This window comes from Coturnix japonica, chromosome 2, assembly GCF_001577835.2.
Source record: "Coturnix japonica isolate 7356 chromosome 2, Coturnix japonica 2.1, whole genome shotgun sequence".
NCBI lineage: Eukaryota > Metazoa > Chordata > Aves > Galliformes > Phasianidae > Coturnix > Coturnix japonica.
In genome coordinates, this window is record NC_029517.1 from 35,421,148 (window position 1) to 35,436,992 (window position 15,845).

At 45.3% G+C, this 15,845-nt stretch overlaps 1 protein-coding gene across 6 annotated transcripts in view; it reads right to left on the reverse strand.

The window, feature by feature from the left end:
* The window catches only part of SLC4A7 (solute carrier family 4 member 7), a 78,694-nt gene extending 68,743 nt beyond the window's left edge, over positions 1-9,951 (reverse strand). For 2 of the 6 annotated variants that reach the window (XM_032442354.1, XM_032442355.1), the window contains exon 1: positions 9,723-9,951. In XM_032442354.1, the coding sequence (XP_032298245.1) occupies positions 9,723-9,770 (48 nt within the window). In that variant the 5' untranslated portion in view covers positions 9,771-9,951. The remainder of the gene's footprint in view (positions 1-9,722) is intronic. The other 4 variants (XM_032442357.1, XM_032442356.1, XM_015853940.2 and 1 more) reach the window with 3 other exon arrangements.
* Positions 9,952-15,845: the final 5,894 nt, after the last annotated feature.

A 15,845-nucleotide genomic window follows, 5' to 3' on the forward strand; every position in this document is an offset into this window, starting at 1 on the left:
TTGTGATCCAACAGCTTTCTTCTCTCATGAACATATTCATCATCTTCATATTAACAAAAAAAAGAAAAAAATTCCCACTGCTCTTTTTAAGCTTATTTTAATAGACTTTGGAGATTACATAAAGACAAACCATCTGAGTCTCAAAGCAAACACACACCACCCCTCTGAAAAGACAAAAAAGAAACCTCTGAGAGAATACACCTGAAAAACAGAGCCTGGCAGTTTAGTAAGGGCAGGACAACATCTCTCAGTAGCTACAGTTGTGTCCAAGTGAAATACCAAACATCACAGAGACGAGAGTTTCAATGTAGCTACACAGTAACTGGCAAAACACACATCAGAATTAAAAGTAGCAGTATCTTTTCAACTGTAATGGAAGCAAGAATGACTGTTACAGAAGCTATATGGAAGAGATAATCAAGAAAGAAAAATCAGTGCTAGTAGTAGATCGGGATCCTGCACGAAACCAGGAGTGGTTTTGCTTTGTTTTTGTTTGTTTGCATTCAGGCTCACAATGGAGAAACTCAGGCTCCTGAAATGCCTCAAACCACCCTTAACCTCCCAGGGTAAATGTCACAGCTGCTTAAGAAGTTAGGTATACAGAACAGCTTTCACCTGATTTCACAACACCACTTTCAATTCCACAAATTCATATTACTTCCTACTTCGTTCTTAATTACGCTTCCATTACTTTGTTTTTCAAGATTTGTAAACTCCACAGACTTCAAACTTCCTAACTTTTCAACTTGGAAGGCAGAAGCATGGAAGTGATTGCCCCAACAACACCCGCAACAACCATCAGCAACCACAGCATCTCCCAGATCTTCTAGAAAACAGAACATTAACTTATTTTACCTATAAATAAATATGAAGCTTGTGAACAGAATTAAGCGAGTTCTGGGATAACAACCAAAGAATGCCCAGTTCTCAACCCATACATGTACTCAACTCATACATACAGGGCAACAAAGACGAGAGGCCTAAGAAGCTCCTTTATGAGGAACCACAGTGAGACCTGGGACTGTTCAGACAGAAAAGGAGACTGAAGGGGGATTCTATCAGTGCTTATAAATACCCAGTGGATGGGGGTCAAGCAGGTGAGGCCAATCTCTTTGTAGCAGTGCCCAGTGACAGAACAAGGGCCAATGGGCACAAACTGGAACTGAGGAAAGTTATGAGAACTGAGGAAACCTTCTTTACTGTGAAGGTGACAGAGTGGAACAGCTGTGAGTGTCCTCTGGAGATGCTCAAAACTTGCCTGTGCAACCCGCTGGGCTAGATGATCTTCAGAGGTCCTTTCCAACCCTTATGATTCTGTAATTCTACGTACAGTAGAGGCAATGCACTTATCAGAGCATTTTACACAGTATAACTTGATAGCAGTGATAAGTCAGAATACCAAACTTTACAAGTACAGCACACCTCTCCTGAATGAACAGTAAGACTGCAAGTCGGTAATTCTGAGCAGATATTATTACAGCTATAAGAATCTGTGCAAAAATAAAACGTCCAAACGTTGTATGAGCATAACCAGATGTTTAGTGCTACACTCCTGTTCAAACAACTGAACCAGAATTCCCCAGGTCTGAAATTTCCTTGTCTGACACAGTGTAAAAACCAAAATATTTCTTATTTGAGGACTGATATGATTGTGATCTGATTTTATTCCACCGCATCCTGTAGAAACTACAAGCAAAAACAACGAAGTAATCTAAAAGATTATAGATACAGACCATAGTCCAAAGAGCTTGAGGTGTTAAGTGAAACAAGTTACACTTGCAACCAACACAGCAAGAAGATGATGTATCTAAAAAGGACATCCTTACTTTAAGCATTCTTTCTAGAGACAGAAGCAGTACTGAAGTTTCCACCTGTGACAAATTAGAGCTACAGACATTATAGAGGAGAAGAAAGTAACAAAGATTCTCGTTCCCCTATGTGACAGCATTTAACAAATACCTCATTAAATATTTCAAGGTAAAGCCAACAAATGTATATCACTATGAATATGTGACCTGGGGGAAAAAAAATGAAGTTTTGTTGGGTTGTCCCTCAATGAGCCCATTAAAAAATATTTATTTATTTACGAACAGAGGTACCTATCAGATGTCACCAAGTGGCCTAAAACTTGCTGCCTGGCAAAATCCCTACCATAAGCTGGAGCACCCATTCCTCACAGAAAACATTCCTCTTAGAATGTCACTATCCAGATGCTGCACTGCCAGGAGCAGTAGGTGCTCCTCCCCAGGGGTTTGTATAGCAGCAGCCTCATTTGTGGGAGATGAAGTAAATGCAGGATGGGATGACACCATGCACACACAGTTAAAGATCAACAGCAAGTCCTTGCAGGTCTGCTTCTTGCTGGATGTTGGGATCTAAGATGTTTTGGAAAGATTGTCAAGGCTTATCCAGCTCTCAAAATAGCACCCTTTGCTACTTACCCATGTAGTCAACAGCAATACTTCCAAAAAAACCAAATAATTATTGTTGAGTGAATCTAGCATAAATAGCATCTCCCCAAGCAAGGGAGAAAAGGCCCAGGTGGCATTTTCAGTCATTCCAGGGAGAAGCAGAAGGCTCAGGGTATACTGCATGCATCCACATGGTATTTCCAACAGAGCTTTCATTTCTATGGCCAGCTTCTTTTCAGGATCAAGGATCTACCTCATGAAGTGGGGCAAGAGCATCTTTGCCACCCATCCTGTAAATAGAGCTTGGTGATGAAAAGTTGTCAGACTTCAGTGAAGACATGGAGAATCCCTAACAGAAAAGGCACTCATTCACTTTGTGATGGATGCATACCTGAAGTCCCATCTCAAGTGCTTGCACACAAACACACAAAGCATGGGAAGTAATAGGCAGACTTACAAGTCAGAGTTAGAGCCTCACTGGAATTACAGAGTTACACTGGAACAGCTAACGTGGATGTAGTGCAACAACAGATGGATGCAGGCTCTGAAGAAAGCCAGGTTGGGAAGATGATTAACAGGAGAGCAGAATTCAACCTATAGGAAGTTATGTGGGCCTGAAAATGGGATGGCATGCAAGAAAAGGCAACTTACTACAGAGTTCAAATGTGAAAACAGAGTATGAAAGGTGGAAGCTGGAGGAATACAGACACCCAGCTGTGCAAGGGTAGAATTAAACAAGCTAAGGTAGAGCTGAAACTAGTAGTTATTTAGAAGTTGAAACTAGTTGAAGAAACAGATGTGGAAGGCAGTAAGGAAACTTTTTAATTTTTTTATTTTTTTTTTTTTTTAAACAGAAGTTATAGAACAGAAGCAGAAAATTAGTCTGTACAGGAATTTTTTATGGCCATTAGCATCTGCAATACATCCTATTCTTACAAAGATAAAAGAATATCTGAAGACTTGGAGCTAAATGTCAACTGAGTCTGATCGGTTAGCAATAGAAACCCTTTCTTAGCTGTACTTACTCACTCATAACCTTGTGTGAAAGAAAGAAAAAGAAAAAAAAAAGTTAAAGAAAAAAAAATCACATGTGCTTCAGCTCAGTATCACTTTTGAGATCCAGAACACATCAGCCTGAAGGTCTTCAAAAAGCAACAGAAATTTTGGTTTGGGAAGTTGTCCCGCTCCAGAAATGGACACCAAATGAGATTCCACTGAAATTTCTCTCTAATACAAGTTTACTTTAACTTCTTTCTGTTCTTTGATAACAGACATAAACCACCAAGACAGCCTGATTAGAAATTCTCACATCACACAATAACTCTGCTAATGAAACGGTTGTAGTATCAAGAAGTGGTACTTTTGTTGAAACAAAATCTCAGCTTTCTCCACAAGGGCAAAACTTCTAGCATTATCTTTACCATAACCCAAGTATTTTACAACCACTTGACAGTCTTATTCCTCACCCAAAAACAGATCCAAACCAAGACACAGCCAGCATATGTTTAGTAGACATTAGTCATGGAAAATACAAAAGAATCAGCCCAGCACATAAATGAACATGGGGTAGAGATTCTTTTTTTTTTTTCCTAGTCATTGTTCACTAAGAAGAGCATTCAGAACAGAAGACTTGAAAGAGCTGGGGAAATTGAAGGCCTATCAGGTGACACTGCTAAATATAAATGCAGTTTAGACACAGGTTACTTCACCAGCAGGGTCAAAGAGTCAAACCCTAAGAAAACCATACGTTTTAGAGAAGCAGTTGCTGAAGGAAGGTAGGAGGCAAGGCAACAAATACAACATTTGAAATGTTTCTGCTAAAATGAGACTTGCTAGAACTAGTAAACCAAGGTGTTGTTTTTAATGTTATGGAGAACTTTATCACCGCCAAAATGAGTAAGACAACTTGTGCCAATATATCCAAATAGGACAAACAATCCACTGCATAGTTTTGAGTCAGTTTAGTTAAAGCACTGGAGTAGGAAAAACAGTGTCTCAGTTCTAGCTGCCCTTCCTGCTCAGAAGTCACAAAAGCATCCAGCCTGAGAGATACAATAATATGGATCAATATTCTGAAATGTTATTTCAGGTATCACAAGGTGTACAAAAGCTGTAGGGCTCTACTCATTAGAGTGGGTCATTTACAAAGATAAATGTAATATTCACAGAACACAAACATTCACCCTCTTTTACACACCCTTAAACTACAAAATGACTGAGGAGACTTAAAAATTTAAAGTTTTTTAAGCATATATAAATAAGCATGTTGATATGCAAATAAAATGGCTCCATCTAGTGGTTAAAATACACATTTCTTTTGCCCCAGAAACTGCAGCAAGTTTTAATTGCCTATGAAACACAAACTCAGAGAGTGCCAAGCACTAACACAGACTCTTGAACAGATAATTCCTTCTAATAACCATTGAGATATGCTGACAAGGTAGATTTGGGTGCTTGTATAATTGATGTTTACTGCCAGTAACAAAAAAGAGATTCTAAGATACCAGGATTGACTTTTGTTTGTTTTAAATGCAAACACTGCACTCTTTAAAACTAGTATTTTAATCATTCTACCTCCTCCTAACTGTGAATTGAGTTAGCATTCAGACATCTAGTGATATAAAGGGTGGTGCACTTCTCAACCCGCTGATTTATAGAACCTTTATTTGAAGCTCCCTATTCATTCACATTATTATTTCAAAATATTAGCTAGTCAACTACCTTAACTTCAGTAAATACTGTGAAATGTAGATGTTCCTAAACTTTACCATTTCAGAATATGCTATACCAAACCCGAGACAATGCCTCAGTCCTGTGGATATTACACTTGCTCTACTCCGCAGCTCATCTCTGACAACAAATTAAATCTACAGCAATTAAGCCTAATGAAAGCTCTCAAGTCTGGGGCAGCCATAGGCGACTTTCTAAGAACACAAAAAGGCTGACAGCATATATAGGTAATAGCAGCTTACAGCACTCCTAAGTCAGAAGCAATCACAAGTATTGCCTACAGGCCCATGCGGTGCAAGCTGTCCAAGGTACACACTTCAACAAAACCTAGAACATCCAAACATGATACAGAAAAGCAGTCTGTCTATTAAAGCCAGAGACCCCAAATCAGGAAGGTCATCAGACCAGCAACACTCCTTCTGGCCAGGGTTATTTAGCAGGGACATCACCACATCAGGGTAATAGTACTGGTTTAACTCCTGGAGAGCATGTGCTCAACCAGATGCCACAGACTGGGGGGAGGAGAGTTTCCCGCACTGTGCTCAGTTATGCAGCACAGACATGCCCTCAGTTACCCTCATCTAGCCATAAAGAGAAAGCACCATCTCCAGCTGTGTTAATATGAAAAAAAAAAAAAAAAGTAAATCTATCAGCATGATATTCTCCAGAGACATGTCATTTGACTTAACATCACAAAAGCCACATGTCAAACGAGAAGACTAGCAATCACACCAAGAGAAAACTTCTGCAGCAGCTCATTTGTAAAACAGTCATACAAGACACGTGTAAAGATATGAAGCAGTCAATCCCATCAGAGTTTGTTTCACTGTACAGGTGACGTGTTCTTATGCATAAAGAACCACCTATGGAAACTGAAACTTTGAACACTTTTCAAAAGAAACTGTTTCAACTACTACCCAGTAAGACAAAGTTACTGGGTTATCTGAAATGTATTAACTGCACTTAAACTTGTTTCCAAAGCTACATAGTCCAATCTAGCTGCCACCAAAAACCTGGTTCTCCCTAAAACACATTCACAGAAATGTATCTAAGGTTTTTCTTGGAAACACAGTTTCCATTTCTATTATTAAACTGCAGAATTGTAGTTAACAGCAGATTCTGACAGGAGAATTTTCATCAATTTGTGTATACTTTTTATTTTAAGAGGCTCTGATTTTATTATCCTATTATGCTCTAAGCCTTCAAGGGTTCTATCACAGATGAGAAAAGTCAGAGTAACAAACACTGCCTTGTTGCACTAAAAAAGAGCACTGGGATAAAGGAATGGAGAGACTCCACTGCAGTGATTATATTGGTGAAGTGAGCTGTATCTCATAAGTGTTCAAGCGAAGCCTAAACTGAAAGCCCAAAGCTGCCATTGAAACATGATCACTGTTGAAAGGTAAAGTCTAAAACCCACCTGATGATACACATATAGAGCTGCTGAAAAGTAAAGGTAGTGGCCAATCACGCAGTCACTTCAGGAAAAGCAGAGAAATGTGAAAGCTATCTAATGTGAAAGCAGACTACATTCTGTCATGCCATTATGTCATGGAAAGCCAGAAAGAAAAGCTTCTCCAACAGGAGACACTTTCGGTTTTATCACAATATACAGTACACTAGTGATCATTTGCCATGTATGGTCTACCACTTAGTGCATCACGCATATCATAAAGGGGTCACAATCAAACACTTGAGCAAAAAAACTCCCATATTTTTTACTTTTAGCCTGCTGCCCTTCAGTCCACAAAATCTTGTATACAAATCACATAGAAAGCTTACTTGTAAAATCCCTATGCTGTGTGAAGAACCACCTCCTTTTGTTTGCACTCAAGCACAAGCTCCCGTTGGCTTCATTTAACACTGCATGCCTCTCTTCCTCCTCCATATGCTTTCTCCACAGTAACTTTATAAAGCCTCAACATACCATTGTCCCATCTCCAAGTTATCTCTACAAGACTGACAAGCCCTAGCCTGTTCAGTCAGTTCTCATCTAAGACCTATTTCATATCTTATTGCCCTTCAGTGAGTCTTTTCCAATAACAATGAAGAGAGGGGAGCGGAGCAGCTTACTGTATGTAAAGTATGAAAGAACTTTGGATTCATTAATTTGCTTATCTTTTTCCTGTTGTATTTCCTATTCCTACCAGATATTCTGACCATCAGTTTCTCTCTGGTCATAGTAACTAACAGCAGGAATTTGTTTTGCCTTCACCTCTTGTATACACATTGTCACCATGCCATCCTCTCAAAGTACCAATATCATGCTACCCTCAGGACATGGTGATTCTCACCTTTAGGACTGGACCTGTAACATAAAATAAGCGAGGTTAAAAGGTGTTTTATGCTGCTGATGAAAAAAGTCCCATGGGAGGGATGGGGGTTGATTGACAGAGGTGCTCCTCCAGCCAAGAAACGCCAAAGTTGCCTTTTATCTAAGCAAATAACTTATCAAAAAGTAGAAGAGGAAAGAAACAGAAGGAACAACTTGTTAGATTGTGCTTCTGCATTTCTAAGACCCAGCACTTGATTCACACTTCCTACAGAGTTTCTGTCACCTTTCAGAGATGTTTATTCCTTACAAAGCCTTGCACGTGTGAGCAGTTTCAGCAAGCTCTGCTAGCAGCAGTAACAGAGGCACAGGATTAGAAAACTAAGCTGTACTGTCAAAAGCACTCATATTTGGGATTCAGTAGTGTTACACTAAAGCTTCCAAGTATGTATTAGGAACACAGTTTAGTGCGCATGGCAATGATGGGTTGACAATTGGAATAGATGCTCTTAGAGGCCTTTTCCAACTTTAGTGATTCTATATAATCTTACTTCTCACAAAGAAAAATCACAAGTCCTGTGTTACTATACTAGGTAACTGCTAAAAGATCAGCGTATGTCCTGTTCTTTCTTTAAGCCACGAGCTCCATCAGGCATCCCTAATAAATTCCTTTTTTTCCTACCTCTTATCAATCTTTCTGTCCTCCCCTCACCACCTTTCTGAACATTTCACTCAGTCTCAATTGCAGTCACCTCCCAAATACCCCTCTGCGCCAACACCAGCCTCTGCCTAATTTCTGCTGATACACAGAACCCATCCTGGACCACTCCTCTGATCACCTCTTTTCCCATGTTCTACATGAAAAGTAACTGCCATAGAACAGCAGCTCATGTGGCTGACCCGAAAGCTCCTCCTTAATTTCTGGTACAACAGAGTCTAAGTGACTCCTGCTGGGCCTGACAAAGATGTGCTGGGGCACATTGACTTTCATGAAGTCTGTAATCCTCTTTTCATTAGGATTCACCTGAGGGTAACTATTAGCATCTCTCACATTAATCTCATGCACTGGAAGCCCCAAGGCTTTGCAATTGGCTCCATGCAGCCTCATATCTCCCTACTGGACAGGAGTGTTCTACTGCCAGCTGAGAAGTACCTCCTATAGAGAGGCGAGGTAGCTTTAACATGGTTAAAGGCACCAGCTGTTTGCTTTCACTGTGGATTCGCCCTAAACAAGTGGCCACAAATCTGGAATATGCTATTCTGGCAGCAGCAACAAGACAACAAAGCAACGATGCGGAACAGATTTACAGAAGTGTTAAGAGATGTGCAATTAGTTTGATTTCTGAAGCCATCACACAGAGCTGAGAAGAACACAGAGAAGATGCACACCCTGGACCTTTGCGAGATGGAGTTCCCAGAGCTCCGTTACAACAAAGGAAAGGCATCGAGCACACTGATGTCACAGGAAGGCAGCACTTCATTCAAGTGCCGGTTTTGTCAAACGTAACTCAAGTCTCTCCTTGAAGAGCAGTGGGCAGATGAAAACTGGCCAGTCCCGTGGGCTATTTCTCTGCCCGTCACTGCCTTCTTTGTGTCACTGAACTCACATCTGTCCTCTCCAGGCACTGAAAAGACGCTGCTGTGCAACACCTTTTTGGAAAGGGCCTCTTAGAGGATATCAAAGCAGAGGCATAGAGGCTCATTAACAAAACCCAGACCTTGAGTCATCTGAAGGGAGGGGAAATTACAACTGGGGAACCACATGTATTTTTCACTAGCACAGGAAGTAAGGCAACAAATGTCTGCTTCGCTTCGCCACCGGCCCTGGAAGGAAGGAGTCCGATCCCCGGCGCTCCATCCGCCCCCGCGAGCCCCCCAGGCCCACGCCCCGCCGGGATGGCGCCCGGCCCGGCCCCGCAGCACGCGGAGGGGCACCCCGCCGCCAGGAACACCGGCGGCAGGAGCGAGACACGAGCCCGGCGGGCGCCTCACAAAGGCCGGGGGCCGGGGCCGGTCCGCTCGCGGCGGAACAAAGGCTGCCGCTGCCCCGGGAGAGGGATGCGGTGCGGAGGGCGCCGCGCACGAGGCCGGCGAGCGGCACCCGAGCGGCACACACCTGCAGCCCCCCGCCCCGCGGCCGGGGGCGTCCCGAACGCCCGATACCGGCGGCGCCGCTTCCGCCTTCCCCCGCCGAGCGGCTGGAAGCGGACGACGAGTCTCCGCCGCCCCCTCCTCTCGCCCGCGGCCCCCCGACTCCGCGCGGCCCCGCGGCGGCCCTTTGTGCGCGCCCCCGCTCCCCCCCTCGTTACCGTGGTGAGCAACGGTCTCATCTGCTCGCCAGCCCGCTCCTCTTCCATCGCGGCCCCGCCGAGCTCGCCGGCGGCGGGACGAGAAGCGGAAGGCGGGCGGGAGCCGGCGCTACTGCCCCTACTGCCTGCCGGGCGGAGGCACGCGGCGTCGCTACCCTCGGGACGGGGCGGCCGTGACTGCTCCGCCGCGCCGGGGGCCGAGCCCAGGCCGCCTCGCCGCGCCCCCTCCCCCCGCGAGGCCGGCGGCAACGCCAACCAATGGCAGGGAGAGCGGCGCCTCGCGCGAAGGCGCCCCCGCCCGCCGCGGCCCCCCGGGGGCTGGATGCGCGATGCGGCCCGGGCGAGGCCGGGCGGAGCAGGGCGCGGCGGGGCGAGGGGGCGGCGCGGAGCGGAGCGGCACCCGGCCAGCAAACGCGTGGCCGCCGCGGTGCCGCCTCAGGGCTGTCCGGAGTGACTCGGGGGCGTTGTACCGGCAGAGCTGACGTCTTCCACTCGTGTGTTTGCCTCGGGCTTAATCTTTATTTTCTTTTTCTCTCTCTTTTTTTTTTTTTTTTCTTAAATATAGCCGAGATCATTTAGTCACTACCAAAAACGGTACTGCTTCCCCTTGTCTATTCCAGCAGTTTTTCATTCTGAAGGCTTGATACCGGCGTTAGTGCTTTGTGACTGTCTCTGTAGAGACTTGAGTCAGTAACGAAGAGCTGGTTACCCTTGCCTCAGAGGAACAACTTTCACCTTGCTGCCTCAGAAAGATGACACCCTCTTCTAATGCTCTCAGTGCTAAACCAGCTGGTGCTGGACTGAATGCACACACGGGAGAAGAACCATCCTTTGGGGTTTACTGTTTGTTAATGTGTTCATAACACTGTGGGGCTTCTACCCAAAACTACCACTAGCACAATTTTTACAGCAGATGTAAGATAGGGCCCCTTTTCTCACCCTGAAGCCCTGCCTAGCAGGAGGCAGCCTCTGTTAGTATGGGACTTTTGGAACTGAGGTGTTAATGGATTTCTACTGCCATAGACACAAGAAGTTGGCGTGCACCAAGAGAGCAGAGGTGCTACGTAGCTACAGAACAAATCCAGTGCAGCTCATATACTGAGGGATTCTGCAGGCCTAGTGCTAATTTGTTACAGCACGTGAGCTCTGTGTGATGTGGAAATCTCAGGAAGAAAACCGGGACTTTTGCTGCAGGCCTGATCCCAACTTGTCTTCTGAAAGCACTGAACTCTGAGTGGATCGCTGACAGGCACAGAGATCACAATGTCATCGGGGGGATGCAGCGTGACAGACAGCAGGCTGACACAGGTGTCACAGGGTCCAGGACAGCCTGTGTCTCACACAGTCCCTCTCTGATGGAGCTTTAAGAGCTGCTGGTCATAGCACAAGCTTCAGAAACAGCAAATGGACAGAATGCCCACATCAGCAAACGCCACGCCAGACTGAGAGCATTAAAAGGAGGTCCTGCAGGGGCTGGCTGTGAAGGCACACCAGGCCTCTGCTGGCCACTAGTACAAAGCATTGCACAACCTCAAGGGCCACACACTTTGGAGGTCAGCCACAGCTGAGCACATGGCCCTGAGCATGAACACCAGCAGCACTTCTCAGTGCTTCTCAGAAAGGTGCTGGTAGGGATCAGCCTGAGATAAAACAGCTGGTGGTTCCTCTGGATGGCCTGGAAGGAGCAGCAGGCCCACACTGCTGGATGGCACAGGAGGACTTCTGGCATGAGGATGGAATTCCCAACTCAGACAATTCGGAGGAAGCTTTCTGATGAATGACTTGACATGGGTCTATACCAGGTCACCATAACATGTAGTTTGAGGAACATATAATTACCACCAGCTATACCTGCCCAGTTGTGCAGACGAGATAAATGAAGGCAAACTGTGTGGAGCTGATTGAACAGGCAGCAATCTTAGCATGCTATTCAGTCTTCTCAAGACAAGATTGTGGCCTGCTTATTGCCTCAGCTGAGTTTGAACTCAGAGAGTTCACAGCACAAGAGAGAAAAGTAAAGCACTTTGCTCAACCACCACAAAAATACTGACCATGCTGTGAAGTGCCGTGACACACCTTCAGTATAACTGTAACCCATTCTGTCCTTTCCTTGTCCAGTTACAGGTGGACTGACAGCACTCCAGCTCAGACTGTTGAAAATGATCCTGCACCAAAAACCATGGGTGTAATGAGGATAAACTGTGACCCCACAAGTCAGCCCAATCATCAGTGTCATGGGAAATAGATTGGAGAGGTCTTTCTTTGATACAAGTCATCTTCACAAGCACAGAACTACTTGGTTCTCTGGGGAATGAGCCCAGAGGATAGTAATAAAGTAAGGATTTCCATAGTGTAGCAAATTGCAGTATTTGATGAATCTCCTCAGGGTGCAGAAAACAGAGTTTCTGAAAAACTCAGCCAGAGTCAGAAGAATGTTTAGTCCATCCAAAAGGAGTCTATTGGCATGGATGTCAGTTAGGTTTTGGCATTAGAGGATGCTCCTTTTCTCTTGATCTGTTAAGAGGGTTTTTACCTCTGGCAGAGAACAGGTGCTCTGGCACTCTTCTCCACAGCATCAGAGAATACCCAAAAAACAGAACAAGGTGCAGAACAAAAACAAACCAGCATTCATTCACCGTACTTCCTTTGGCACTCAGTACTGAGAACAGCATCTCCAGGTGAACACCCTCTTCAATCATTTGCTGAGCTGAAAAACTTGTTTGCTCACTGCATTCCATCAGGTCACTGTACATATAACTATAGCAGAAAAGGCCAACCTGGCATCACCACGCCATGCTGCCCGAGTGAAAAGAAAGTGATGCTTCTGTTCACATGAAGTTGACCAGAACTTGGCTATGCCCCAAACCTGCATTTTCCAAAAACAAAAACAAACCCACAATTGAAATAGAAAGAAATCAGCTTTATTCATGTAAGTGCAACTGTTACTGACACACTGGATGATGTTCAAAAGGAGATGCACAGGGCTAGTATGCCACTGGAAGAGAATTCTCAGTATTTAGATATGACATACCCTCTCCACCGAAAGTGTCACGGTGATGTTTTTCCTCCACTCCTCTTCCTCCTCTCCCTCCCACCACCCCCACAAACATTCTTGGACATGTAATGGAAGAGGCAGAAGTTGTTGGATAAGCCAGATCTCTGATTAGGAAACCACCTGTCTCCTTAGGGCAGAGCCATCAGCCTCAGCTTCACACCTTACACTCCTGCTTTTGCATTTCTTGCCAACCATCATGCACCTGCTGTGCTGAAAGGAAGCTAGGTGCTGGTACAAGCACCTTCCTCCCATCCTGACATTAGCATCCCATTCACGGCCATCACCAGCTGCTCTGGCAAGTATGACATCTGGCAGGAATTTACCACAGACTTCATGAACCGGATGACAAGACCACGTCTGATGGGCCATTACAACAGCCTTGAACACTGCCAACGCAGGCTCCTTCTCATGGTTTTTGTCTGTTAGTCAGGGTTGTTTCCACAGGCTAACAAAATATCATTAATTAAAACACTGGCAATGGTGGGAAGTACCTGTTGCAGATAATTGCAAGGCAGTTTTGGCAACAGTGGTGCCCCTAAGAAGAGCCCTAAGGTTGATGAAGATAGGAAATGCTGTAGGAGTCAGTATTCCCTCATTCCTATCTCTTTTCTCCCTCCAGAAAGGCAAAATCGTTTCCACGACTAGAACAATGTCTCAGACTGAGGAACCACTAATGGGAAATAAAAGAGGAGAGGCACTGGAGGGGAAACAAGATAAGAGGTCAGCTCTTGTTAGAACATCTGATGGTGGCAGAAAAAAAGAGTACAAAATCAAGAAGTGAAACCACTGTAGGAGGAGGAGAGGGATGCAGTGTGCAAACAGCTGGTTTCTACAGCTGCACTAGGACAAAGAGCATTGAAAAAGGAGTAACAAAAGTCAGACAAAAGGGATAAGGGCAAAGACAGACACAAATAGCAGCACAAAGAATCACAGGAGCAGGAGAAATACCTGGGCAGGATGAGAAGCCTAGCTCCAAGCAAATCAAATCAGTGCAGATAAAGATGCTACTCTCTGGGGAACTAGAAGTATGAAAGCTAAATGTTAAGGAGGAGGAGGCAAGAAACACACAAAAGTAGGAAGTAACATTTAGGCCAAGTGCTCTGAATGAAAAATAAAAGGGTCTAGGGAGAGAAGAATGTAGCAGAAAAGCTGAAGAGTCTCAGGACTGAAAGCTAAAAGGAAGGTCATTTAAACTGAGATTGACCACTGCCAATGTACTTCCTACATCACAGTTTCAAAAATGAAACTTGCTGTTACACAGTCAGCTAAGTTGTGCATTCTTTATGTTCCAGGTGCCTGCTCCAAACTGTGAAAAGGCAAATATGTTTGCAAATCACAGAATCACAGAATCACAGAATTACCCGGGTTGGAAGGACATCAGCGATCATGTAGCTTTCAACCCCCTGCTAGCAGGACAGCAACAACACATACGCCTTTACAGATCAGTGTTGCCAGGCCCCGTCACCATACCTGGTCTTTTTGAACACTTCAAGGAGGGCTAATCACAACCAGTCAAACTGGGCAAGTTCTGTTCCAGGACCTAACACCCTGCTTGGGCTTGGAGTTGGGAAGGAGCATCCTCGGTTTCCGCTATAATCCAACTAAATGCTTTACCTCCTGTCACTTAAAACCTATGGTTCGCGGCATAGTCTGCTATTATCAGCCTTTTCGACGAGTTGACTCCCTTCCTGGAGTGAAGTTCCTTGGCAGGTACTCGGAAAGCTGGCAATGAGGTCACCGTGGTGCCCGCAAGACGGTCCTCGTGTTCTGTCCAGGCTGTAACAGAACCAACCGCTCAGTGCCTGTCTTTCATTACGGGGAGAGTGGTGCCGTTGGCAGCGCTGATCATCTTTGTTGGCCTCGTCGCTCTGGACTTTCCAAAGTCTCCATAGTCTTTTTTGGTACTGAGGGCTTCCACACGTGGACACGAGTAACTGTTGCCTAGATGGGGGTCTCTTCAAACTAAGAGCAGAGGGTAGAGAGTGATCGCATTACCATCTTTCTTAGTTTCCCGTGGCTTGCACGTCACTTTTGCTCTCCTGATGGAAGCCTCTAGGGAGTCCCATTTGTCTTTCGGCTGCGCCAGAGCGCACTGCTGGCTTGCTGGTGTAGAGTTTCATCTATCATGGACCGTAGGTCTTTTTTCTCGCAGCCCGAGCCTGCTCCTAGGGAAAAGCTCCTCCAGGCCTGTCAGTGGCCCGGGGTTCACTCTCACAGCACCAACGTGCAGAACCTTGCACGTTGCCGTGTTGAACCTCATTATGGTTACCGAGCCCAGCTTTTCCAGCCTGTCCCAAGGTACTCTGATGGCATTGTTTCCCCTCCACCGTATCGACTGCACACTCACGCTTGGTGTCATCAGAACGCTTGCGAGGGTGCACTTCCATCTTCCCTCATCGATGTAATTAGATATCAGAAATCGTTAAATGAGCTAGGTCCCAAGACAGACCCCTTATGAGGGAGCAGCCCTAGTGCGTTCGTTACGCGAGGTTTACGTCCATGGGCGCTCGGTCACTCTGGACATAAGAGCATTGACCTTCACACCCTCTGTCTTGCGGGCTTTCAACAATTGCTATCCATCAGTTGTCCACGCCTCATACAAATCCACCTCCTCCAATGTTTGCGCGGATGAGGATGGTGATGGGGGGACATGTCAACAGGCCTTGCTCGTCCAGGTAAATGACATCGTCCGCCGTTCCCCTTCATCCCAACACCTGTCACTCCATCAAGAATCGCACAAGAATTTTTAAGTCATGGACGTTTCCCCTGGTGAAGCCATGCTTGAACTTTTGTTGCGGTGCGTCGACTGTCGTTTGCTTTTGTTGCGCGCGGGGTGTCGTGGTGGGGGTGCTGCTTGTTTTTCTTGTGACTGGTGGATTGCCGCTTGGTTGGTGTCTTTAGTGTCCTGTCGCTTGGTTGCTTGGCTGTCTCTTGTGATCACATGCTTGTTGTCTTTGTGATACATGTGATAGAGTTCATGGTTGGTTCCAGGAGGATCTGTTCCATAAAGCTAAAATAAATAAAATTAGAGGATGTTGCATTTTGAATATCTGCATCATAAAGCACTA